The sequence below is a fragment of the Garra rufa genome, chromosome 25 (assembly GCF_049309525.1).
Source record: "Garra rufa chromosome 25, GarRuf1.0, whole genome shotgun sequence".
Lineage (NCBI taxonomy): Eukaryota > Metazoa > Chordata > Actinopteri > Cypriniformes > Cyprinidae > Garra > Garra rufa.
In genome coordinates, this window is record NC_133385.1 from 37,642,265 (window position 1) to 37,668,886 (window position 26,622).

The following is a 26,622-nucleotide window of genomic DNA, read 5'->3' on the forward strand; positions in this document are numbered from 1 at the left end:
TATAAATAAACTTGCCTTGCCTTGGCTTACACATAAAAACATTAACACATTCCTATAATTCAAATCCGTTAAAGGATTGTTAGGCTGCATTAATTAGGTCAACCAGAACCGAAAACACCTCCCATAACATCTGATGCACTCGTTGCATCGTAAAAAGAATCATTCTGTTTCATTCTTATTCCGAGGTCACCGTAGCCACAAGACCCAGCCTGTATCCGGATCAGATGGTCACTGCAGTCCCCCGGATCCAGTCCGTACCCAGCTTAGATCATGGATCACCACCTGGAGATGACTTCAATAGCTGTGGATGTCAACCAGATGAGCTCCAGAGACGGATCATCACTAAAGACCTCGCCAACCTAGACGGCCATCGGCGCTACACCACAGGAACCTGATGAGTTCTCTACAGTCGGACATTGGTACAAACTGCTGGTTTCGTCTGGCCAGAGGAGAACTGGTCCCCCGACTGAGCCTGGTTTCTCCCAAGGTTTTTATCTCCATTTCTGTCACCTGTGGAGTTTTGGATCCTTGCCGCTGTCGCCTCTGGTTTGCTTAGTTGGGGACACTTTCCAGCGATATCGTATACTATTTGAACTGAACTGACGATGATATCACTGAATTCATTGATGAACTGCCTTTAACTGAAAATTGATTATTTACAATAATGCGTTACTTACACACTATGGTGCTGTTTAAATACTGTGCAGTTGCTTTGACACAATCTGTATTGTTAAAAGCGCTATATAAATAAAGGTGACTTGACTTGACTTGACTTATAAAGGGCAGCTGATTAACTCAAACAAGTGTAGCTGATGATGCTAATGAACAGGAAACACCAAATATGGGCAAAGGAGAAACCAATACAACCAGTGCAACAGGGGAGACAACGGGAGAAACCAAATCATACAGTCCAAGGAGGGGAAACACAGGGACAAAACTAACGCAAACAGTCCATAAACCTGACACTTATTGGCTATTGCAGCAATCAAACGCTTCCAATAAATCCTGACCAGCTTTTTGCATGTCTCCACTGGTATTTTTGCCCATTCATCTTTAGCGATGAGCTCCAACTCTTTCAGGTTGGAGGGTCTCCTTGCCATCACCCTGATCTTTAGCTCCTCCACAGATTCTCAGTTGGATTTAAGTCAGGACTCTGGCTGGGCCACTGCAAAACATTAATGTTTTTGTCTGCTAACCATTTCTTCACCACTTTTGCTGTGTGGTTTTGGTTGTTGTCATGCTGAAATGTCCACTGGTGCCCAAGGCCAAGTTTCTCTGCAGACTGCCTGATGTTGTAGTTGAGAATTTTGCTGTATTGCTCCTTTTTCATGGTGCCGTTTACTGTGATTAGGTTCCCTGGTCCACCGACTGAAAAAAACAAAAACAAAACATTCGGTTCCCACCACCATGTTTGACAGTGGGGATAGTGTTCTTAGGGTTGAAGGCTTCTCCTTTTTTACACCAAATGAAGGCTACATCATTGTGGCCAAACAATTCAATTTTTTGTTTAATCTGACCATAAAACAGAAGACCAGAAGTCTTCTTTTTTGTTCAAAATTGGCAAAGGCCAAGCGGGCTCTTGTGTGACTTATCTGGAGAAGTGGTGACCTCCTTGGTCTGCGTCTGTGGAACCCAGTGGTGTTCAGTGTCCGTTGGACTGTCTGCCTTGAGATGTTGCCACCAGCAGAGCCCAGATTCATCAGGATGGCCTTGGTGGTGATCCTTGGATTCTTTTTTTACCTCTCTCGCTATCCTCCTGGCCAGCACAGATGTCACTTTTGGCTTCTGACCACGTCTTCTGAGATTTTTCACAGTGCAGAATGTCTTGTATTTTTTAATAATACTTTGCACTGTAGCCACTGGAACTTCAAAACATTTAGATATGACTTGACTTGTGAGCAGCCACAATGCGCAGCCGCGGGTCCTCAGCTCCTTTGTCTTAGCCATGACAAAAAAAAAAAAAAGTAGAGAGCTTCTGTTTTTCACCTGTTGAGCAGATAAAAACAGCTGTTCCCTATGAATCAGGGTAATTAGGATGCTTTAGAACAGCTTGGACTATTTGGAATGCTATAAAACTTTGGATTTTCCCATAGACTGTGACAGTTTGCAAAGGGTTTGAATAATTTTGGACATGCCAATTTTTGTTCAAATGTAAATAAAAGCTGAGATTTTTTTTTTCCCCCACAATGATGCCTCTTGTACATCATGTTATTATATTTTGGGAGAAGCCTGTGTCATTTCCGGTTAAAAAAAAAAAAAAAACTTGCTGGTTGAATAAAAGTAACTTTAAATCAGAATTTGCCAGGGGTATGAATAATTTCAGGCTTGACTGTATATATAATTGATATAATAGATGTTTAAGTGAAATAAGACTTGATAAGTTGAATCAGATGTGGTAGAAAAGGGAGACATGCAAAATGAGCAGTGCTGAGGGTCCTCCAGAAAGGATTGAAAACCCCCTGCTTTACAATACAGATTGATTTAAAGCAGCCTCACAATAAGAGGAAAACAGCATGTTATTAAGAAACAAATGCAAAGCTGTAAATCAGCTCTCTAAAAGATTATAATGCAATTATTCAGCTCAGGTCAGTTCAGCATTGATTCAGTTCAGTAAATAATAGTGCAAAGTTTATCAGTAATGAACAAACTCCATTCAGCTATAAACAGCACTATGGAATGCAATAGTGTTGTTATTCACCTCAATTCAGTTGTTAATTCAGTTCAAAAAGAGTGTCGATGTTGCAAAATTAATCAGTTATGAAACTAACTTGTATTAGCTACCATCTACAAAAGACCCAATTTAGTTCAGGTTTTGTTATCCTATAATTGCCTTAGTGCAATTTGCATATTGATGATATCACTGAATATTAAACATCCACAATTAAGACAATATACATGGGTTAAAATAATGGATAATAAAGTTAGTGCAGCTTTACTGGATAGGACATACTGTAGCTCATCAGTACTTGAACGAGCTCTTGTCACATTATAGTCCTCTCACGTCCACTGCATTCTCAAAATTCTGGCAAATTGATAATACCTAGAATATCAAAATCAACTGCGGGCAGCAGATCATTTTCTTATTTAGCGCCTAAACTCTGGAACAATCTACCTACCACTGTTCGGGAGGCAAACACACTCTGTCAGATTAAATCTAGATTAAAGACCCATTACTTTAACCTGGTTTACACTTAACACATTTCTATAATCCAAATCCGTTGAAGGATTGTTAGGCTGCATTAATTAGGTCAACCGGAACCGGGAACACTTCCCATACCACCCAATGTACTTGTTGCATCATAAGAAGAATGGCATCTATGCTAATATTAGTCTGTTTCATTCTTATTCCGAGGTCACCGTAGCCACCAGACCCAGTCTGTATCTAGATTAGATGGTCACTGCAGTCCAGTTGTGTTTAATTCTCCTCTGGTGAGATCTTGACAGATTTAATGTATTCATCTATTATTTACTGTTAAGTAAGTTATAATTTTAATGATGTATCCTCAAACAGCCATTGTAGTAATTTACTGTAAAAGACCTACAGTAACTAGCTATGGAGCCAGTATGTTACTGTAAAAAGCCTGGTAAGGTCTAACAGTGTATGCTTCCTCTCAAGTGACTCATCTTGCATCTTGCAATTCATTTCTCTCAATTAATTCTCACATTGTTGGACTGTCATTGAAGAAAGAAAAATGTGTTTTACACACTAAATGTTGTTTGATTAGTTTTAATTTTGTACCGTTTTTTTCCTTTCAGTTTTCACTTGCCTCATCAGAGGAAATATCACTGCAGTTCATGTCCATGAGTTATGATTCTTAGCTGGATTACTCCAATGAGAATATGGTCAAATATTTGTAAATATATACATATTTTACACATTTTTCAATAGCACTTACAATGGTAAAAACAAGATTACAATTTATGTACATTTTAAAGATTTGTAAGCAAAACAAATATCACCTGAGAGACTGAGGGCCAACATGAATGTAGAAAGCTGCTCAGTGTTGGTGTTTCAGGATTATTTCCTAAAACATTGAAATACTGTTTTAGGACTATGTTGGGTACAATTTTAAATTAGGTGGCTTTAACTACTACGCACTTACAGTACAACGAAAAAATAAGTACAATGTATCTATAGTATTCATATTATTGTTCATATTGTATTACAAAACACTTCTGCTGCTATCGAGATGGGATACGGGTTAAGGTTAGGGACAGGTTTGGCGGTATGGGTAAGGTGTAAGGGATGGGTCAACAGTGTAATTATAAATGTAATTGCCAAAATGAATTACAGATGTAATTACATGAAGGTATTTTTTTAAAATAGAAGTACAGCATAAAAACATGTATGTGCACAGTAAGTGCATTGCAGCAAATTATTCTTTTAAATTCATTTAAAAACACCCTTTTTACCTTGTCAAAAACAGCTCCGCTCACAGCGACTCGTTACGGTGCATGTCCCCTACCCTTCTCTTCTGTTTTTTTTTTTTTTGTGTGTGTGTGTATTCAGTGGCGCGTTACCATAAAAAAAAAAAAAAAAAAAAAAAAAAAAACTAATCCACATTTAAAAGGGACATTGGATCCAAAATTCATTTTGCATAATAGTTAAGGCCACCTAATATAAAGTGGGACCCTATGTTGTTTTGTAATATTTCCCTTACAATGGTCACTATAAGGTTTAAAGTCCATGTCTTATATATGTGTGCACTGCATAGTCCAGTGTATTTTAGCCTTTACATTAATGCAGTATTATAATGGATAGAATGGCATATTATCAATGCGACAGAGAAAAGATGTAACATTTTATGTCAGCCTATGTCATATTTTCTTCTATAAAGTTGACAAAATTAGCAACATGAGTGTACACGGTATAAAGCTCTGGGTTGCAGTTTAAAGAATCATATCCAAAACTGACCAACCCTAAAAGTTTCCACTCTTGTGAGTCCTGTCCATGTGGAGGTGTCAGACTGGAGCCAGAGGACACTGGTGGCAAAACAAGTATCCCTCCAGTGTCGGCAGGGCAGATGTTTGACTGCTCAGCGCCAGAACCCTGTCGCCCACACAGCATGTTTTCAGACACACTGATAGGAACGCCATTATTGGCATATTGCTGCTCACAGTGAACAATATCCCCAAGAATCACGCGGCCTACACGTGCTTTCTCAGAATGTTCAACCTTCTGGTCAGGTAAGAGGGACCAGCCTGTCACCATCTTTTGTCTGGAGTCTTCTACTGTATCATGAGTATCTGGTAGGCAGATCGGTTTCACATATTCTCCAATACGAGCCTTGTCCAAGAGCTTCAATATGGCCACATCTGAATCCAGCACCAGGGGATCATAGTTTGGATGTAGAGTGATGGAGGATACCTGATCAGAGATGAGATGTGGAAAGAATGAATCGCAGGATATACAGAAAACAAAATGTGTAAATATACTGTAGTAGCCAGTTGGGCACATGTTATTCAAATGTCTCAAATGAACTTAGGAAATCTTTAGATGTAAACAAATAAAATTAAATAGATATTCATAAAAAGATATTCATTAAATTATCAACTTCTGGGTTTTACAAAAAAAAAAAAAAAAAAAAAAGGTTTAGGAATGACATGCGGGTTAGAAAATCATGCCAGAAGCAACAACTACAGAACCAAGAGCACCAAAGAAAAAAAAATGTAATATCAGTTTGGTGAACATGCCAAAAAGCAATGTTATGGCATTATCAGAAGATGGTTACAGTGGCACATACACTGTTTTATGTCAAGCGTTTCAAAGATAAAGACTTTTAGAGTACTTCTTGCTTTCCTATTCTTTGATCTATTACACAAGAACAGTTACTGTAGGTATATCGCTTAATCATTTTTGTTTTAAAAATGATGGAAATATGGTCCTGACCCCAATTTTTACAGGTACTTTCAGGGCATAATACAGATGACATAGCAATTCGCCAATGATTTGCCAATAGTTTCTTAAACTTCAGCATTTTACGACAATTCAAAACCACTTATAAGGGAACACTAGGGATCATTCTCAACAAGACATCTAAAAGACTGTGACAAAAGTCTTTGTGACTAAAAAGTCTCATTGTGGTTTTAAGCCAAAGCGTATTTGTAGGCATTAAATTGTCATAATTTTTAAAGACAATGGGCCTTATTTATAAAGCATGTGTACGCTCAGATTTGATTTTAGACTACACAATTTTTCTTGTCTTGTTCTTGCAGCTCGCTCGTTGGATTTGGATGATGGCGATCTTTTATATGTTAATGACATTAATTGGGAATCGTTTACAAGCAAAGATCTGACATCATACAGTTGTAAGTTTAAGATCATTTGCGATTCATAGATTTCACATCTAAAAGAGACACATTTTCTGAACGTATATTCATTCTATGAATCGCACGTACGCATATTTGAGAGACGATCGCAAGATCATATTTAGGGTGGTTTCTGCACAACATTTTATAAATGACTCCCAATATCTCAGTTTCAGTGTCGTAACTTTACATTACACTAACTAAAGTTAAAAAAGTGAAATCGTAATCAACCATCGCAATGTTTTAATATTAAATGTGCAAAGTAGTAATAATAAAGAATAAGTAGGTGTGTCCAAACTTCTATTAGTATTGTTTTAAACTGACCCGTAATTGCTGCAGTCCCTTGGTCACTCTCAGATCATTGCGATACTGTTTACCAAGCACTACTCTGATTTTGGCGGTGTCAAGTGGATATAATTTCCCCAGTTCCGTGACACAGTGGGCAGCTACAACCACACTTCGCTGGTTCACCAGAGCTCCGCTGCAAACAAGCTGCCAACCATCCATGTCACTCTCTTCCTCCATCGGTTCAGTGTTTGCTCCCGTTGTCTTGGCCACACTTAACTTCCCTAATTTGCTTGCAACAGGCAAACGGTAGATGGCAGCTAGCCAGGGCCAGTTAGTCTCAGATGGGTTTTGAGGGTCAAAGTTTGTCAGCTTCCCACACACTGGCATAGAGAAGGAGAGACAGAACAGAAATTAATAGAAGAAACAAAAACGATAAATATTTTACAGATTATCGAGTATGGCAATAACAGTGCACTTTGAGGGCTTGGATTGTCATGAACCATATAGAGAGCTCTTTATGATCTGATTACTTGTTCTGACGCTCTTATAGATGTGCATGTATGTAATACTGTAATTTATGTCGTAAGTCTTACGTTTGTCAAGAGCATTTGGGCCCACTTTCAGAGGCTCATCCTATAATACTGGCAGATCACAAACAATTGGCATATCCACATAAATGTGACTTTGTTGGCATTTACATAGAAAGACATCTTACAATGAAAAAATGTCCATTATTTTCCTTAACATAAAAATTGACATGATGAAACTGGTCTCTTCAATAAAGACCTCTACACCTCCTGCATTTTTGTTTGTCATGTGTGCCCTCACCTGGTGAACAAGAAACATGACGTCCACTCCACTTTCCCATCTTCAGACAGGTTCTGCGTGCACTTCCAAAGTGCTGGTAATAAGGTGACATACACTCATACTCAATGTGTGTGTAGATATGGTGAAACCCCTGTGCCAGGGTGAAAGGGGTCTGGGTGGGCTGCACTTCCTTTAAAAAATTGGTCACTCCAGAGGAAGAATAAAACTTATGCACAGGTGTTTTCCTGCAAAAAGAAAAATAATAATATAAAAACACATGTGTTACTGTAATGCATGTTGTCGTCAGGAGTGACATACCTGGACGGGATATGGGGAGGTAAAACTCTCTGTTTTACCAGCACAGATACTTTGGGCTCTCGACAGGCTATAAATAGAAATACAAACAAAATGTTTATGTTTTGATTAAACACTGGGGATTTTAATGCATGGTCAATGCCTTGGAAACATGTGCCGTCCATGAATGCTGTCTCAGTGTGATCTCTGTATAGGGCATCATAGCCATCCCAAGGAGAAAGATGTGAGAAAGCATGGAAATGCACCTCTGCAATGCGCTGTAAGGTTTTTTCACAAAGGTCAATAAACAAAACATAAATAAAACACGTTGCTCATCTCCGAAGAACAAAATGAGTGAATGAGTGGAGCAAGTCAGCTGGGAAAGGCTGGAATTCAAATTCCACTCACCAATTCTCATTGGTATTTTCTGAAAGCTGAAAGGTGTGTGACCCCATTGCCAACAGGAGATGCTCACCCTGTGCTCTGTGTGGGTTCTAATTCATCAGTATAGTAACAGTATCAGGGGCGTAGATTTAGGGTGGACGAAGGGGATGTGTCCCCACCAATAACCTCCGACCATTGAAATGTCCCCACCAAAAATTGTAATCCATTTAAAAAAAATTGCGCTGTCAACAGTAACTTAGACATGCAGAAAGGGATAAATCACGTTCTCTCCTTGAGTCCTGGCTGCCGCCCCCAAAACACATATGAACATTTTGATTGGCTGTGCCTTTCCCTGCTATCATGTGAGAGGCTATGGCTGCTGGACATAAGGAGCTTTTTTTCAAAGAAAAGTATAAGTCACTTCAAGTTCGCTAGTGAATCCATCAGAGTCCATCAAAGTAACGACAACAGTTAACTTTAATGCTAGTGTTTTTTTTACCGCTTTGACGCACATTCATTATAGCAGGGCAGGCTATAGTCTGTGAATACGGACTTAAAACTAACAGCAGATTAAACAGCTAAATGTAAAAGTATAAATATGAACCCTGTCAGTTCTCCTAATCTAATTCATTTATTCATTTATTTATTTTTTGTTGAATTCCACAATGATATTTTTTTTATGGAATTAAGATAAGCATGATGGGTTGTGAACTTTGTATCTTTTCCTGTAGTGTGCATGTATTGTGTTTTATCAAATGTGTGGTGATGTTACTGCCCCTTTTCAATTGCCCCTTGTGGGACTAATAAAGTTGTAATTCAACAAAAAGTAAAGTAATGACAATATTTGTCAGAAATCAGTCTTGTGAAAGAAATTGATATGCTACATACTAATATTGCCATGGCTAGAATTTTGTTGACAGTTCACCAATAGACAATCCACTTCGCACAAATAGGTTTTAAAATGCATTCACTGACTTGGCAAACATTAATGAAACATTTGATTCGAGATTTGCACACTAAGACTCAGAAAAAGTGAAATAAAATGATTGCTGTTTAAATGGCATGTGTTTATCTTTATTAAACTATATCTTTGTCAGTTATTAAACATTCCTTTAACATTACACTATTCCTTAATTTAACTTAATGAATTTCATTTCGAGTGGATTAATATCAATCGAAGCATTGCTAGTATTAATGTAAAGTGATTTTGCATTTTACAGCATATTAAAAAAAAAAATGCATTCCGTAGACGGAGTTGGGGTGGGTGGGGCAAGGGGTGGGGGGTGGAGTCATAGGTCCCCACCAATGTCCAGAGCAAATCTACGCCCTTCAACAGTATACAGCAAATTTGTAACAGTTATGGCAGTGATTTGGGTAAGCAGATCCACAACAGCTTTAGTGGCTATATGTTCTATTGCTATGAATCATCATTATTGTTGCAAATTCTCATTGATTTGTTGGCATGTGGGTGATTTCATGCACAAAAAAGCTGTCAGTAAATTGGTTTCCTAAGCATATATACAGATCTTGATCACACAAAATCACATTGTGTTCGATGCAAAACTAACAGAAAAAAGTAACTAATATTTTCATGTTCATTAAATCAAAATTTTAAATTTTAAAAATGCGTGTTGTATACTGAAGGTACATTATTTGGCTAAATAATCTAAATATGACACTTCAAAAATGACACAACGTGAATATAGCGGTAATCTATACCACTTATACCACTTAATTCCAGTCCTAGGGACCCCCTGCTCTGCACATTTTGCATTACTCCCTTGTTTAACACAAATTATTCAGATGATTATCTCATTAGGAGAGAGATCCATAAACAAAGCTCAGTGTGTCAGATAAGAGAGATATATAAATTGTGCAGAACGGGGGTCCCAAAGACTGGAATTGAGAATCACTTATCTATACATCCCCAGCTGATGAATCAATGTCTTTTGAAGCAAAACAACATGTGTAAGAATATAATACCTCATGCCAAAACATGTTCTTTTTTGCATTACAGTGTGCTGCATTTTACTTCACTTTGCATTGAAAAGATAATTCCGTATAATTTTTTTAGGTTACTTCTACTTTTTTTATGTCATTTATACAAATTTGTTTGGGGCAGTCATGGCCTGGTTACTCAGTGCTGTGTGTGTGCGCTTGGATGAGTGAAATGCAGAGCACAAATTCTGAATATGGAACATCATACTTGGCCACATATTCAGTCCTTTCCTTTTCTTATAAAAGCATGGATCCATTCTGCCATGTGTCAATGATTCCGGCTGCTAGTGGTGGCGTAATGGTGTACCAAAGTGTATACTTATAAAATTAGTTAGGTCCAGTCGAATGACTTATTGAATGAATTAATATCTGATTGGATTCTATTTCTAATAGGCACAACTGGTCTTTTTGCACAGGATTGGCATTACCTGAGGTAAATTTTCCGGACATTTTTACAGAAGATAAAAGTCGGCATAATCTATACTGACATTGTAAATAATGATTACTAGGATGGACATTCGGACAGGATTGAAATCAAGCTCTGGTAATTAATCTAATAATTACTTTACTCTTTAATGTGAAACTGCAAATCAAGAATTAATTTTATAGGTGAGTTTGCAACTATTTTGTATTCAGTAAATTCAGTGCTAAAAAAAGACTGCTTCAACCTCTCATACAGATGGGCTGGGTGCCAGACCAGGTGCCATTAGGCTGACACGTCCTCCGTGCGCTGCCACTCAGAGCATAAGACTGGTTACAGAAGAACTCCAGTGTTTCAGGAAGGAGGCCAGGAACCAACTTATAGTAACCATTATACAATGGTGGCAGTCGAAGACATGGTCTCTCTTCATCCTCTATAAGACAGACAAGAAAAAAGGTCAGTGCAATCATCAAACATAATGGAAATGCATGATTAGATAAAATGGTTATTTTTGTATAGAGCCCCCTAGAGCACAATAACAGTGCTCAAAACAACTGTATTTAATTTGTGGCCTTATGCACATTTGCTTTTTCCATGGTGAGCCAGGGATAATAACAAGCCAAATGGGGCCAATAGCCCCACACCTTCAGCCGCAAGCCCAAAAGTTTCCACTGCCAGCTTAACTTAAAACTTAAGAAAGACTCCAAAATTGTCATTTCATATATGAATTAATTATGATAAAAATTATTAAGTGACAGTAACTTATTAATTTGTGTCAGTAGTGCACATTAGAGGTGCTAAATCACACTAATATTATTATTATTTCACATAAAAACGCATGCTTGTTTCAGTTGTGGCTGCTCCATTAATTTGTGATTACAGTAATGCACAAAACAACTCAATTTAAGTTCAAATGCGTACACATACAACACAATAGAAAAAAAAAAAAAGAAGATTAACCCTGACATGTCTATCAAATTTAAGGATTTTTTAAGCATTAAAGAATGAGCATTTGTATTAATTTTCCATGAAATTATGCATTCTGAGGAGGTTTGAGTGATGTCTCCCGTCTCTCACAGGGAACAGTGAAGCCAAATGTCTCCCAACTCAGATAAACTTTTTTGTTCATGGTCACTCTTCAAGCCAGAGTTGGCCCGCTTTGAACCAAGGCATTTGTCAAGCCAAAAATCTCTGGCTGTGGGCCCCAAAGAAGCCCAGTGAAGGCATGATCAAGCCCCAGAAGTGGCAGCGGAAACAAGACTGGTCCTGGCAAGCACTAGCATGGTCGTTATTGGCCACACATTGGAAACATGGCTGTTATTAGTCTAATAAACGTGAATGCGTTTCCCAAAAACATTGTAAGCCTAAGTTGATCGTAGAATCATATTGTCACCAATGGGGCTACAATCAACTTAGGCGATTTCTTTAAGATAACAATGTCATGTCAACAAATAGAAAAGTCAGCCTTTTAATTAAATATCATGTTAATTAATGTGCCTTTTAGCCCCAACAGCAGGGGTGCTTTTTAAATATTCTTTTGTTATTTAAAATCTGTTGCTTTAATTACCTTTAACAAAACTGAAAATCTTTAAGAAGACATTTGTCTGAAGATATGCAGTCATTTTAGCGATTATCTTTTTCTACTTGAACCTACAACATTTTTAAAAACATCAAATATTAGATCAAGCAAGCACTGAATCAACTTTCCGTTGCTGTCAAGCGTCAGCCAAAATTGCACATGTATCTTGAAAAGCGAATATTTTGAAAAGTGCTATGGCACGTTTTTCTGCCATCTAGTAGTTCAGAGGAAAATAATAACAAAGGCGCCTTTTACCCTGTCGTATCCTACCTTTAAAGAATTAATATTTGGATAAAAGAAATGTAGTTCCATTGTCAAAGAATCAGATCATTTAAATTCATTCAGGAATCAGACAACTCTGGTTGTGTTGTATATTTTTGATTCACTAAAAAAAGATCTTTTAAAAATAATTTTGTTTCTGTATTTATTTAAATGAACTTTTTAAATGGCAATACATTTCCTGAACAAAAATAAATTATTTCATTAAAAATAGTACAAACTTTGCAAAAAAAGTGAGCCTCTCTTGCCACTTTCATACATCTCTAACTACTTTCATGATTTAATTTCACATAAAATGTGTTGTTCCACCAATGTTTAACACACACACACATACATTCTTCAACCATACATTTTCCTTAAAGTGTATCTTTAGCCCCAATGAACCCTACTGTAGATTCAGTAGCTTTATTAAAGCATCATTAAATAATTATGGAATCTGTGTTTTAGTCAGTTGACAAATACACATATAGGAACCATTAACAAAACTGGATGCAATTCTTGCAAAAGCAATTTAACCACTTACATCTTTTTTTCCCCCCTATCACTTAAAAAGTGTCATTTCATAATTCTGTGGTCTTTATATAGCTTTATAGAGATACTTACGATCACCAATAATCTGCCCAGATTCACCTTCAATCTTCGCGTTTGGTTGAGATTCCTTTATTGTTTCTTGTTGTAGATCTTGTTCTATCATCTTTTCATTCACAGTATCCACCTGGACCTTTTCTATAGGTTTAACCATCATTTCTACTTTGTCAGTTGTTTTGCTCACTGTTGTTATGATTGCTGTGCTAGTATTGCCAGTAGTAGCTGTTGGGGGTTGTTCAGTTTCTTGAAGAATTGTAAAATTTTCTTCTATGACATTCCTATTGAAAAATTCAGTGTTATTCCGTCTGTGTATGGTATCTATTTCATAAAGAATGTTTTCTTTCTCATCTTCAGTCAGGCCTAATATTGTGTATTGAGGTCCATCAGTTCTTTTTTGTCCTTTGTCTACTCCACTATCCTTGGTTTTGTCATCTTCTGTTGTGTGATTACTGGCCATCCTATTGTCTATCAGCACAATATCTACAAATTCCATGCCCAAATCTTTTGACGGACTTCCAACTTTTGTTCCAATATCTAGATGTGCATCTTTGTCAAAGAGTTTAGGAGTATCCTTATCCTCTCCAGCTTCATTCTTTGTAATTGTGTTAATGTTGTTATCAGTGTCTTTGTTTTCAATTTTAGGCTTTTCTTTTACAAAATTGCTGCCAATATCTATGCCCATGTCTTCTCCAAACTTTACATCTTGTCCCACATTATCCTTTCCAGTGGTAGGTTTTTGTGGTTTTATATCTTTGACTGTTTTTGACTCATTTTCTTTTCCTTGTGAAGTTTTGTTTTTGCCATGGCCCACTTCGTCTTGTCCGGTAGGTTTGTGTTTGCCTTTGCTTTGTTCATTATCTGCTGCAGGAATTATGTCCAGCTCTGTAAATAGAAGAAATTCAGAGGTTTAATTAAAGCACTTCACTACCAACTTTCAAACAGACATCAACATCTAAACCTCTGTTAGTTTCAATATAGACCTTTAGTAAATGGATGACAGAAATAAAGTCAATCTGGTTTATAAGTGAAACTGGAAATACTGTTTTTGGAGTTATTTAATGAAGTTGGTGCTTCATCAAACAAAGGTTAAGTTTTTACTTTTAACCAAAATTTGGCTCAGGACCAAGAGCTACTAAATTATTGCAGTCAGGTACCTTTGACACAGGTTGGTGCTGTCCCACTCCAAGTGTTATTGTCCAGACAGGTTCTCTGAGGGGTTCCGTTTAGTTTGTATAGCTTATAGCAGAAATACTGTATAGCAATAAGTACATCATTTGGTCCATAAACAAGGAAATGATCACCATGCTCTGGCTTTGGAGGAATGCTGCAGCTTTGGTCAGGTACTGATGAAAAGATACAGACATGCTGCAACTATGATCCAATTCATTTCAAAGTATGATGACTCAATTTTAAAAAAGAAACTTTAAGACATATTTGAGTTTGTTTTATCTATCTTGCTTTTAGATCTATACCTTATAATGACTTTTCAGTTGCTTACCACACTGTGGAGTTGGTGTACTCCATGACCCATCCAACATACAGGTGGCCATCCTGAAACCCTTTAATGTGTATCCAGTGTCACACTGAAACACAGCATGTCCTCCAACCCTTACATCCAGATACTCTGCAGTCCCATAGGCTGGAATCAAAGGCCTTCTGCACTCAAGCACTGAAAGATCATATACATACACAGTGCTCGACATTAATGCTTATCTGCTTGTCCAGGACAAGTAGATTATCTAAAGCAGCAAGTGAAGGAGAATTTTACTTTTTACTATTTAACTTTTGAAATTAAATGAAAATCAAATGCTCCAATTAAAGCCACAGCAGAACATCCCTAGATTACGACTGTAACCGTGGTTCCCCGAAGTGAAACTAAGTGATACTTGACACACAGACATAAGAGATATATCTTTAGAAGGCTCGAAGTTTCTACTTTCAAACAGAGTCTCAAAGGCTTGATCCAGCAGTTATGCTAACAACAATAAAAAGACATTTATGCCATTAAAACAGCGACATCTGCTGACGGACACCATGCTGCGTTGTCTCAGGAACATGCCAGCTGAAGATAATGAGAAAATTACGTCGCTCCCTTTGCCAAGTGCATTCAAAGGGAGTAAGACATAGGGACGATCACTTCCATTGACCCTGTTAACCCCGTGAACCGTTCAGTATGAATACACATAGCTTTACACCCCTATTGCAAACACATTAGTCTGCACGCAGTTGGAGGAACTTGTACACATCTACACATTTAATGAATAAACACATCGCCATTCTATTGGACTGATTTCACACATGCTTCAGGACATGGTCACACAGAGGCGTTCCTAAAGCGTTTCTGATGCAGCTTGAGTTCCTGACGGGGAACTTATGTGCGTTGACTAAAGAAAAACAGCCACTTCATTCTTGAATGAATCAGCTGTTTAAACAAATCGGTTGAATTGGTTTAACTTAATCCTGAAGACAGACACTTGCTGCCACCTACTGGTTTGGTTTCATATTTAAAAATGTAATTAAACAGTATAGTGTCTTAGAAATCATAGTAATTTAGAAATCAGTGTAGGGTGGCAAATATATATATATATATATATATATATATATACAAAACAAAAGCAGCAGCAACAACAAATTAGACTAGACTTTTGGTAATGTCTGTATATATAGAATTAAATGTATTTATTTATCTCTGAAAAAGACTGTTCTCACCATGTTCACATCTCTTTCCTGTATATCCAGCCAGGCAGGCGCAGTGGAAGGAGTGAGAGGAGTCTAAGATGCAGGTGCCATCATGCAAACATGGAGAGGATATGCATTCTACACAAATACATACATTTACATGTCAGTAATTCAGTTTTAACAGCAATACATTTACCATTATATACACATGCCTAAACATACTTAACGACTTAGAAATAATTATATATAGTTTTTATGTTAAGTTTATACAAGGTAAGATTCATTTTATTGAGAGGCAAAATAGCATGTAATACATGTATTAGTGTAACACGGGAGTTGTGATAATGGAGTTGGGGATCCAAATGCAAGGCTCTATTAAAAAGCGTAGTCAAAACAGGCAGGGTCGAACACAAGCAAACAGTACAATCCAAGGCAGAGCCAACTGAGTAATCCACAAACAGGCAAGGGTCAGGGCAGGCAGCAAACGATCAAGAAACTAGGAAACAGTCCAGGGTCAAAACACAGGCAAACTAGGAAACACAGAAACTAGGAACAAGGAATGGCTTTTTAATTCTCAGCGATGTAAATGTCAGAAGGAGCAGCTTTTAAAGAAGGGAACACATGACAAAACCAATGAGAACAAGACACAAGCAACCAAGGAACCAATCAGAGCACAACACACAGACATGACATGATCAGATGAAGGGCAAGGAACACATGGGAAATTAGGAGTGCGGGGTGGAGTGCTGTTTTATGAAGTTCATAGGCGCTCCAGCTGGCGATTGTGACAATTAGGACTTCTTGTAATTCAAGAAGATATTGTCAAGGGTTATCTTTTTTTTAATTTGTTTTTTTAAATAAAAGCCTAAAATCATATCTCAGACTCCTACTTGCAACCAGTTGCAAATATATCTTGAATAAGAATTGTATAGAACTGTATTTGTTTCCCTCATTTTAACCCCATAACATGCAAAGATCATCGGTGGCCTCAGACTGTAGTCTTATACAACATTCGCAGCATGTTAAAACATCACATGCTTACTGGACAAACTGTGTATGATTGGATAGATTTTAGACTCCAGCTTTGATATTTGATTTGATTTTTATGATAAATCTTTATCTTTATTAACTGTATCACAAAATAATTAATTATTTGAAGCTTTTTAACTCATTGCACACTAATGACATCTTGTGGTCAAAGGTGGAAAAATCCCAGCCATTTTTGCAGTTTCATATATATATATATATATATATATATATATATATATATATATATATATATATATATATATATATAAAATCAATGTGTGCTACAAAACCATATAAAGCAATAAAAAATAAAAATGACATTGTACCTACACAAAAAAATGAATAAATGAGTCAGTGAATACATCTATGAAAAAATAAGCATGGTTCATGTAGGCATATATGATCAAAATAAATGTTTAAAAATAAAGATTATTGTGGAATGGTCAGTTGAAGTGCTTAAGTGTTCTATTGTGTTGTTTTAGTTTCATGTGAAGATTGTAAATCTAAGTCTAATGATTCATTCATCACTTCATTATCTCATTAACTTGTTTATGTGTCTAATAGGGAGTCATCATAACATTATGTGCAGAGAGGCCGAGGACTGCAGTTGAAAACCCCTGTGTTGGAGTGTAGGCATGAAACACAGGTCATGACACATTGTTACCCTATTTGTTTTAAAAATGTACATCAAAATAGAATTAGAAAGATATTGATATCTTCAAAAGAAATGAAATGTAATACTTTTCAACAGTCAGCTAAGTGAGAGATTGTGGATTCAGGTCAGGCCTGCTGCTTTTTTGCATAGTTTGTTCTTGCTGTTTAATGCTGGTCTTTGACCAGCAACATGACCAGCTAAAGACCAGCATAAACCAGCTAAAATCATCTCCACTTTTAAGCTTCTCACAGAAAATGGAGGAACCGGTATATGCTGGAACCAAACCCTCCCACTCTTTTGCTTCAAGCCCCCAGATATCAACTAAAAAATGTCAGGCCCCACAACCACCAAAGCCTGTGTGCCCAGCTCGCCCTCCTCCTGTGAGACCTCTCCGGCCGCTGCCACAACACCAGGGCCCAAACCCTCCTCGTCCCTGCTACGATAGCAGCAACATTCACAAATGTTTACGGAACAAGCGGGAACCCAGTGTGCCTGTAGCTTTTCCTATTTCTGTTTTATCACATGATAGACAATCTAAGGCCTTCTCAAGCTGTACAGCTAACCCATCTAATCTGCAGCCTATTATGCATCAAACTAAGATCGCTGTGGGGACAAAAAGTAATGCCATCAAGTTGAATTTTTAAACATTTGCTTACTAAAAAATAAACCATTTCTGTTCAATGACTTAATAACCACAATGTAAACTAAATGTGGCTAGAAGACAGCTGCAGTGCAACAGTGCTCAATGAAAAATGCCCCTTTATAACTTAATAATAATAAGTGTCTGCAGAACTGTTAGGAGAGGTGGAGGTGTAGCTTCTCATATCAAAGCTTCCTTAATAGGCAAGATTATTAAAAAGGTTGAACAACTACTTAAACTTAAATGGATACCTGGACAGGTTTCAATCTGGTTTCTGACTGCATCACAGCACAGAGACAGCACTATTCAATGATATTCGAAACTGTCGATCATAACATTCTTCTAGAGAGACTGGAAAACTGGATCAGGCTTTCTGAGATGGTTCAGGTCATACTTAGAAGGGAGAGGTTATTATGTGAGTCCCTCAAGGTTCAATTCTTAAGCCTGAATATGCTCCCACTGAGTCACATAATGACAAAGAACCAAATTGCATATCACAGCTATGCAGATGATACCCAGATTTACCTAGCCTTTTCGCCAAATGACTGCAGCCCCATTGACTCGTTTCCACCTGTGTCTTGTTAATTATCATGTTAGTTCCCTTTATTTAGTTCATGTTTATAAGTTCTCAGTTCTCCTTTAGTCTTTGTCTGTTCTTGTCTGTTACGTTGGCTTATTTTTTAAGACTTTTCTTTTAATCTCCTTCATCCTCATGAATTGTCATCACCAACGAGTGACGATATAATAACTGCTAATCAAAAATAGATGGAGATTTGTGTAATCACTGACAAATTTTCTTGCATTCCTTTTCCTCCTCTGACAACTACGAAACATGAGAATAAACTGCCATATTACAATTTAAAAATCTCAAAGTTCTGACTGCTGTATAAAAGTAATTATAACTAAATAAAATGCTATCAATACTTATCAAATCTCTTTTATTCTTGCAAAATATGTTTCTTTTGAAACAGATAGATAGATAGATAGATAGATAGATAGATAGATAGATAGATAGATAGATAGATAGATAGATAGATAGATAGATAGAAGGAAGGAAGTTTTCGATTTGGTCTTTGTCCACATTCTAGTGATGTCTTTGATGTGGATTTGATGACGCTGCTTAGTCCACAAGAGATATGCCCCTATTACTAAAACTCACTGACTAAAACAGAGGGAGAAAAAAAAAAAAAAACAGGTACCTTCTGCTTTACAATAAACTATGCTAGTAATAAAAAAGTGAATGTATTCATAAAGAGCATACTGATAGTACTGTCTTACCTGAGCTTTCTTGAAAGATGACAAAAAACCCATCAAAGTTCTTGTAACCATCTGAGACGAAAAGAATGTGCAGGGAACTGCCGGTGCTTTTGATTGGAGGTGGTCGCTCATTTCCACAAAAACGTCCAATCACTGGTGAGTTCAAGCTCTCTCCATCCCTCACTTCAACATAGTCGTACTGACAGCTGTAGTCAAACTCCAAACTGAGCATCATGAACCTGAGATATGGAGAATGACAAGTTCAGGTGATCAGGATATGATTCGAGTCTTAGTAAGTAATGCAGATTGGAGAAGTCTGCTTTCTCCACATCTAACCACTGAGACTGACTTGAAAGAACAGTAACACAGATTATGTAGCTAGGTTTTTTTTCTTCTCAAATTTACATCAGCAAATCTGGTCCAGAATTCTTTTATAGGTAAAAACCATGACTAATGATGTGACCTTTACCACCAAAATGCAGATACTGCACTCTGCCTTTGGAAGACCTTAAACAACTAAAACACTACTGTAAAAGCAAAGTGCAGTGTCTGCAAACTAATTGTGCTCGTACAACTTTCTTGTTGTGTTTCTTACTACATGTTGATAGTTTTTTTACTAGCTAACTTTAGTAGTTTTATTGATGTTTGCATGTTGTGGATGTTAAAATTGCTCAGTAGTAAGCATCAGGATTAAGATCCTCTTATCGCAATGCTTCTTTCACCACAAAGAGTGTTTTGTTCAGTTTATTTAAAAAGTAATTCATTAGAGACAAGTAAGTATATGTATTCTTATGTATTCTTATGGTGAAATCCATATCCAAATCCAAATTCTTGAACTAATATGACAGGACACAAATTAAAGGATTTTATATATTTTCTTAAACAGACTTTTAATTGAATGATAGTATATAAACGTAGAATAATACAGAGTAATAGTTGCAGTCTTTCATTAATCCGAATTCAGGTTTTTGAGACAAATGCTGTTTTGTTTTCCTCCAGCATTGAAAGGTAATGTTTTCCTGGCTCTTAAACACTGACATGCATTTTCCCCTTGCAGCAGGCAAGTACTGAAAAATTGCCAAACTTCTTGAATGTGTCAAATTTTCCTAATTGCTTCACTCACCACAACTCCATAAGAATTGTGTTAGAGATAAACACTGAGGATATCTAGACAAAACCATCCATTTTACTGATGACAGTTTGAAACTGAATTACGACAGTCTTTGGCTTGTTCGGTTGGATATTGTTGGATAATATTGGTAAGACATTTCAGTTAAAGTAATCATAATTGTAATGTCAGGATGAGGTTGACTCAAGACATCAAAACACCTGAGCAATATTTGACTTTGATGGATCAAAATGCTACTAAGCTCTAATAATTGACTGCACAATAAATTAATTAATTTGATCACATTGTTAAATATCAGATATGCTCACTAGAAATATAGAGAGGAGGGCTGCAATCTCACAGTCAATGGCCAGTCAAAAAAAAAAAAAAAAAAGCCCAACTAAGCCTGGTATCTTCCAAGGGTTTTGTTCTCCATTTCTGTCACTGATGGAGTTTTGGTTCCTTGCCACTTTCACCTTTAGCTTGCTTAGTTAGGGGCCCCTTATTTCTGGCAATATTGTCAACTTGATTGCACAGACAATATTTGAAGAGAACTGAACTGAGCTGGACAACGACATCACTGATTTTAACAAAGAAATTACAACAAAAAAAGTTGTTGTACGATGAGATGTCGCATGTTTAAATTATGTTATATGCTTATGCATGTTTACGTACAATAATGTTGTCCTAAAGGATTAACATTTGTACGGGCAGACATTTTGTCCAGCTGATGGAAAATGCCCATTGAAGCAGTATTTCATTAGTATTGGAGTAAAAGGAAAATGTTTGTTTTTGTATATTCTTTTTTTTTTTTTTTTTTTTTTCATTTGCATTATACGTTGATGCTTGTTTAGTTCAGTATGAGCTATAGGCACCCAGTCCATGATGGGAAAATCATTAGGAACTTTAAAGTAAACTTTATTTGCACTGAAAACATAAGGGTTTCTGGAAGTGAAGTTTTGTCTAAGCATGTCGGAAGCTGCAATGCTCCATAATTCTGTTATAGAGAATTCATTCATGGCATAACATTTCAAACTTAAAGAAACCATTAAAGAGAAAGAAATGTCACATCAGAAATGTCAAACGTAAAAAACTGCACATAGTTTGACAGTTTTACAATGTGTTCTGTATTAATATGTGTGCAGCTCTTATTACTGTGTGTTTATGAGTGTTTCTCTATAATTAACTCTGTAGGAAAATATGTGTAAGACCAAGCAAATTGTTTCCTTGTGGTTTTGGTGTGTGTGTGTGTGTGTTTACCTACTTAAACATATTTTGGGGACAAATGTGCACCCAGGACAAAACCTCTTTTTGGGGGTATCATGATTTGTAAAAGTACACAGCTTACTATTAGGGTTAGGTAATAGTATGCATGGATCAGTTCTCACCTCAGATCAATGGTAAAAGGCTGATCTACTTTAAGTGTCCATTCACAGCGGGCATTGTTTGGGTAACTCTCCAGCACCAGGTGACCCTGCCTCTTATGAATCACCCCTCCACATGCTAAAAAAGGAGACACAGTCAGTAAAATTGCTGTCAAATGCATTAAAAACAAAGTAACATACAATATCAGAGATTTACCCGTGACAAAGTTTTATCCTTAGCTAAATTAGAGAGGTTCTATACTTTTAAAAATCAATGTGGTGTCTTTAATAAGTGTTTTATTGTTCCTGTATGTTTCTCTGATGACAGTATGGTGTGTTGTTCTTTTTATTTTGAATTCCATCAAACCAAAGAGTGCTTATTGGCATATTAAAACTTCCTTGTTGTGTGACAAGAATTTTGTAGACACTGTTAAATGTTTTGGGGAAACATTTAGAGTCACAAAGAACTCTTTCAAACCAGTGGTGGGATTTTGGAAAAACACAAATTAAACAGCTTTGTTAACAACACACTTGATTTTAATGTAATTTCTTGAGGATTTTAAAATAATAGCGTTAAAATAGTACTGTCAGGATTTACTAAAGACATGTAGTGAAGAATTTGCACTGAAAAGTGGAAACTGTGGACACAGTTGTTTTTGCGCCTGACCTTATTGAATATGCATTTGTAGGAGTTTCCCTTTCCAGACACAATATTTATTGGAGGAGAGTATTAAAATGAATCATGCAATGTGATTTATGTATGTTTGCGTTCGCCAAATTACTGGTATTTTCACCATTATTTAACGCCCCCAAAAAAGCAGGTCTTAAAGCAAGCGCTAATTTGCGATGTTCTCTGATGCGCTGGTCATTATGGAAATGATTCTTAGGATACTTAATTGTTTTTTTTAGAAAATGAGATCACAGTATAGAAATACTGAGATGGAATTGGTGAAAAACTTTTAGCTAAATGTAAGTGGTTGTCCCCAAACTTGTTTTATAACGGGGCGTATTTTAATTCTTAATATTTTAGTTGCTTCATCTCTCTGACAAACTAGCCTGTATTGATCCACCTCCCAAATTGTTAGCAGATGTTCAAGGTTTATTGTTGGGTTTTGGGATGAATACACTGGGTCACTCATTTAGTATTTGTCTAAAGAAGAAGGCAGACAGGGGTTAGTAAACTTGCAAAGCTGGACAGTGGCTTTTAGAGACTTCTGTTGGGATCAACTGGCTTTAGCTGGAGAGCTACTGTGTGTGCTATTTTACAGAGTCTCGAAAGTCTTCACACTGTAAAATGTAATAAGTTGACTTTAGGACATACTAGAAACTTCCCAGCAGGTGTGTTGAAGTAAGTTGGAGCTAAACTCTGCAGGACACTGGCCCTCCAGGAACGAGGTTTGGCACCCCTGCTCTAACCTTTCTTAGTTCCTCCTTTGTTGTTTTGCGGCTCATTAGCAACATATTAGTGCATTAGTTCTCACTGGTGTATTAATTGTTTTATTCAACTTGAAATTAGCTGTAACTTAAAACCTAGTGAGTAAAACAAACAAATGTAAAGATTGAATTATATTTAAGTAAAGTAAACTATTAGATTTTACAGTGCATTAGGACAAATCTCTCTTCTCGATGGACCAGTGTACCAATTTTTTATCGCAACCTCTTTAGAGTCTGAAGTCTTTTTAATCATCAAAGGGCACCACCTATGGACTATCTCTTCTGGTTGTTAAAAGAACCCATAATACATGGAGCCAGTTTAGACGTTTCTGATGGTGATCACACCTGGATTAAGTAATCTGCTTTGCAAATCTAAAACCACAACCTTAAGTCATCTGTTAAAGGTGGCTGGGCCTAATCTTATGAACACTGAGCAAGTTGCTTCTCATCTCAGATTTTTTTGACCCGTAAAGTTCAAAAATCAATCAACATTAACATTTCTTTGTATAGGATTAAAGGCTCTCGATGTTGAAGACTTTTTTCCAGCAGGTAGTGGCTAATGGGGATCCAAATAAACTATTTTTTATGTCATGTGCTCTTCTGTCTATTGTTTTAACTCTGCCCTTCTTGTTATGATGTTACGCATGTAATTTTGAATTTAAACTCTAATAAAAAAACCAATAAACCTCTGCCCTCCTTCTTCCCTTGCTTCACCTGACAATAAGTAACATATATACACATATTTTCCATAAATTACATTTATACATGCCACACATTTATTAAAAACACATATATGACATATATGTCAAAATATTTATTATACATTGTTCTAATGAAATGAAATTGTTCTAATTTCTAATAGGTTTCATATATGGTTGTACATGTGTTTTTTTTATATGAAAATATATGGATATGTCATAAAAGAGACATTTATGTCAAAATATTTGTTATAGATAAACATTTTATATGTCACTGTTCCAATTTCTAATAGGTTTCATATATTGCTGTGCATACTGTATATGTGCATATGTGTTTTTACTTTATATGAGCATATACAGTACAGACCAAAAGTTTGGACACACCTTCTCATTCAAAGAGTTTTCGGTAACACTTTCTATGAAGCCTGTATTTATAATACATTATAAGGGTATTCTTAAGGCATTATAAAGAATGCATAATGCATTATAAAAAACCTTATAATATGTTATATCATCTCATGAGTATTCATAAGAACAGTTTTAATGTATTATAATTTTTACTTTTTTGTGATTATAGCTTTTAAGAGTATGATTTCCTCCTCATAGTTATAATGAATTATAAGTCTCATATCTTGTCATCTTTCTCATGTCACTTTACTTAAAGCATACAAAGACCACTTATAAGTAATTATAATAATATTTCCCAAAGAACCTTAAGGTCATGCATCAGATCGGATGAATGTGTAATATGACACATTTGTATTATCAGTGTGATTATTTTGATAGTACCCTTCAGACAGCTTTTGATTAGTAACTCTGCAACTGCATGTCAGCTAGCAGTAATTATTATTAGTAGTATGCTAAATATATGCTAACACTGAATTTTGATGTTTCCCCAAAATACAAACTATTATATTATATTATATTATATTATATTATATTATATTATATTATATTATATTATATATTAAGTAACTTTGCAAGTACATGAACCTTCTACCTAGCCTAACCATAAACTAAGTCTACTTTACTCTAAGGAGTGGCAGTTGACATGTAGGTGGAAAGTTTAAGCATATAGTCAATGGCTAAGTGGACCATCAAAATAAAACGCATTATAATGTAAAAAAAAAAAGTAATATGATATAATCCATTATGAATTAAGTAGATTTAATATGGCGTCAATAATCATAATCTTAAAAGTTATAACCTGAAATACTCAAGTATTATAATGTATTATAATTGTTGTTATGATTATTTATAACATGATATAACATATTATAAGGTTTTTTATAATGCATTATGCATTCATTATAATGCCTTAGACATACCCTTATAATGTATTATAAATAGGGGCTTCATAGAAAGTGTTACCGAGTTTTCTTTATTTTCATGACTATGAAAATTGTAGATTCACACTGAAGGCATCAAAACTATGAATTAACACATGTGGAATTATATTTAATTCTATAAAATATTTAATTCAATATATATATATATATATATATACACTATATATACTTCTGCACAACACAATGATGGTCCCAACCCCATTTATAAGGCAAGAAATCCCACTTATTAAACCTGACAGGGCACACCTGTGAAGTGAAAACCATTTCAGGTGACTACCTCTTGAAGCTCATCAAGAGAATGCCAAGAGTGTGCAAAGCAGTAATCAAAGCAAAAGGTGGTTACTTTGATGAACCTAGAATATGACATATTTTCAGTTGTTTCACACTTTTTTGTTATGTATATAATTCCACATGTGTTAATTCATAGTTTTGATGTCTTCAGTGTGAATCTACAATTTTCATAGTCATGAAAATAAAGAAAACTTTGGTTCAAAGGTGTGTCCAAAGTTTTGGTCTGTACTGTATTTCATATATTGATATTTCATATATGTACATATATTATATTTGCATATGGGTCATTGTATGTTTTTAATTCTAAGTCAGTGATTTTGTACATAAGTGAAACTATTCAAAATATGCTGATCTGTTTAAGCTGGCTGATTTTTGCTAAAAAAAACTTTATCATGATTAAAGTAAGCAAACACATTTCACATGTTCATGTTAAAGAGAAAGACATTCTTACATATATCGTTTTACATGAATATTAATAGATGAAAAGTTCAGTGTCAGCAACTTACTCATACAGTCCCCACCAGACCATCCTGGGCGACACTCTGCACAGTACTGTCCTTTTACAAAGAAATCGTCCCTTGGGCCCCATGTGCCGTTGTTACAGCGCTTGCAATTCTCAAATATGCTGCAGCCTGAAGAGGAAAAAGGAAAACACCTAGAATTGGAAAGAGGCATTAAAGATTGGGACTTGGTTTTGATGAACTAGCTTAGAGGATAAACATTGCTTTGGTATTTTTGGTGTTTCCTGCCATTTCTGTAACTAAACCAGCCCTTGTGACCAGAGTGAAGACATTAGCATTACTCACCATGACAAATCATCAGTGTCATGATAAGGGGAGTTCCACACCAGAATGTGCAATGTGGAGGACATACAACTTTTACAAACAAAAATTAGAGAGAAAACAAACAAACAAACAAACAAACAAAAAACATTGATTTCTATAAGATGTGGCGAATGTCTGTCCTGGAGAGCCGCAGAGTTTTGCTTCAACCCTATTCAAACACACCTGAACAAGGTAATCAAGGTCTGAAGGGTTACTAGAAAGCTACTGGCAGGTGAGTTTTAATTAGGGTTGGAGCCTAGGGACCATTTGGGAGATGGTCAGTAACATTAACAGAACATACAGAACAAGTGCTCTGTCCTGCCTATGGTGGGGCGGCTCTTTGACCA

At 36.2% G+C, this 26,622-nt stretch overlaps 1 protein-coding gene across 2 annotated transcripts in view; it reads right to left on the bottom strand.

Moving 5' to 3' along the window:
• Window positions 1–3,711: 3,711 nt before the first annotated feature.
• The window catches only part of pamr1b (peptidase domain containing associated with muscle regeneration 1b), a 71,695-nt gene continuing 48,784 nt past the window's right edge, over window positions 3,712–26,622 (bottom strand). For both annotated transcript variants that reach the window (XM_073832287.1, XM_073832286.1), the window contains 12 exons: window positions 25,958–26,083; window positions 21,704–21,818; window positions 19,229–19,446; window positions 15,657–15,764; window positions 14,446–14,616; window positions 14,102–14,290; window positions 12,963–13,829; window positions 10,749–10,934; window positions 7,723–7,789; window positions 7,426–7,649; window positions 6,634–6,977; window positions 3,712–5,368 (listed from right to left, as the gene is read on the bottom strand). In XM_073832287.1, coding sequence (XP_073688388.1) covers window positions 4,814–5,368; window positions 6,634–6,977; window positions 7,426–7,649; window positions 7,723–7,789; window positions 10,749–10,934; window positions 12,963–13,829; window positions 14,102–14,290; window positions 14,446–14,616; window positions 15,657–15,764; window positions 19,229–19,446; window positions 21,704–21,818; window positions 25,958–26,083 — 3,170 coding nt within the window. In that variant the 3' untranslated portion in view covers window positions 3,712–4,813. The remainder of the gene's footprint in view (window positions 5,369–6,633; window positions 6,978–7,425; window positions 7,650–7,722; window positions 7,790–10,748; window positions 10,935–12,962; window positions 13,830–14,101; window positions 14,291–14,445; window positions 14,617–15,656; window positions 15,765–19,228; window positions 19,447–21,703; window positions 21,819–25,957; window positions 26,084–26,622) is intronic.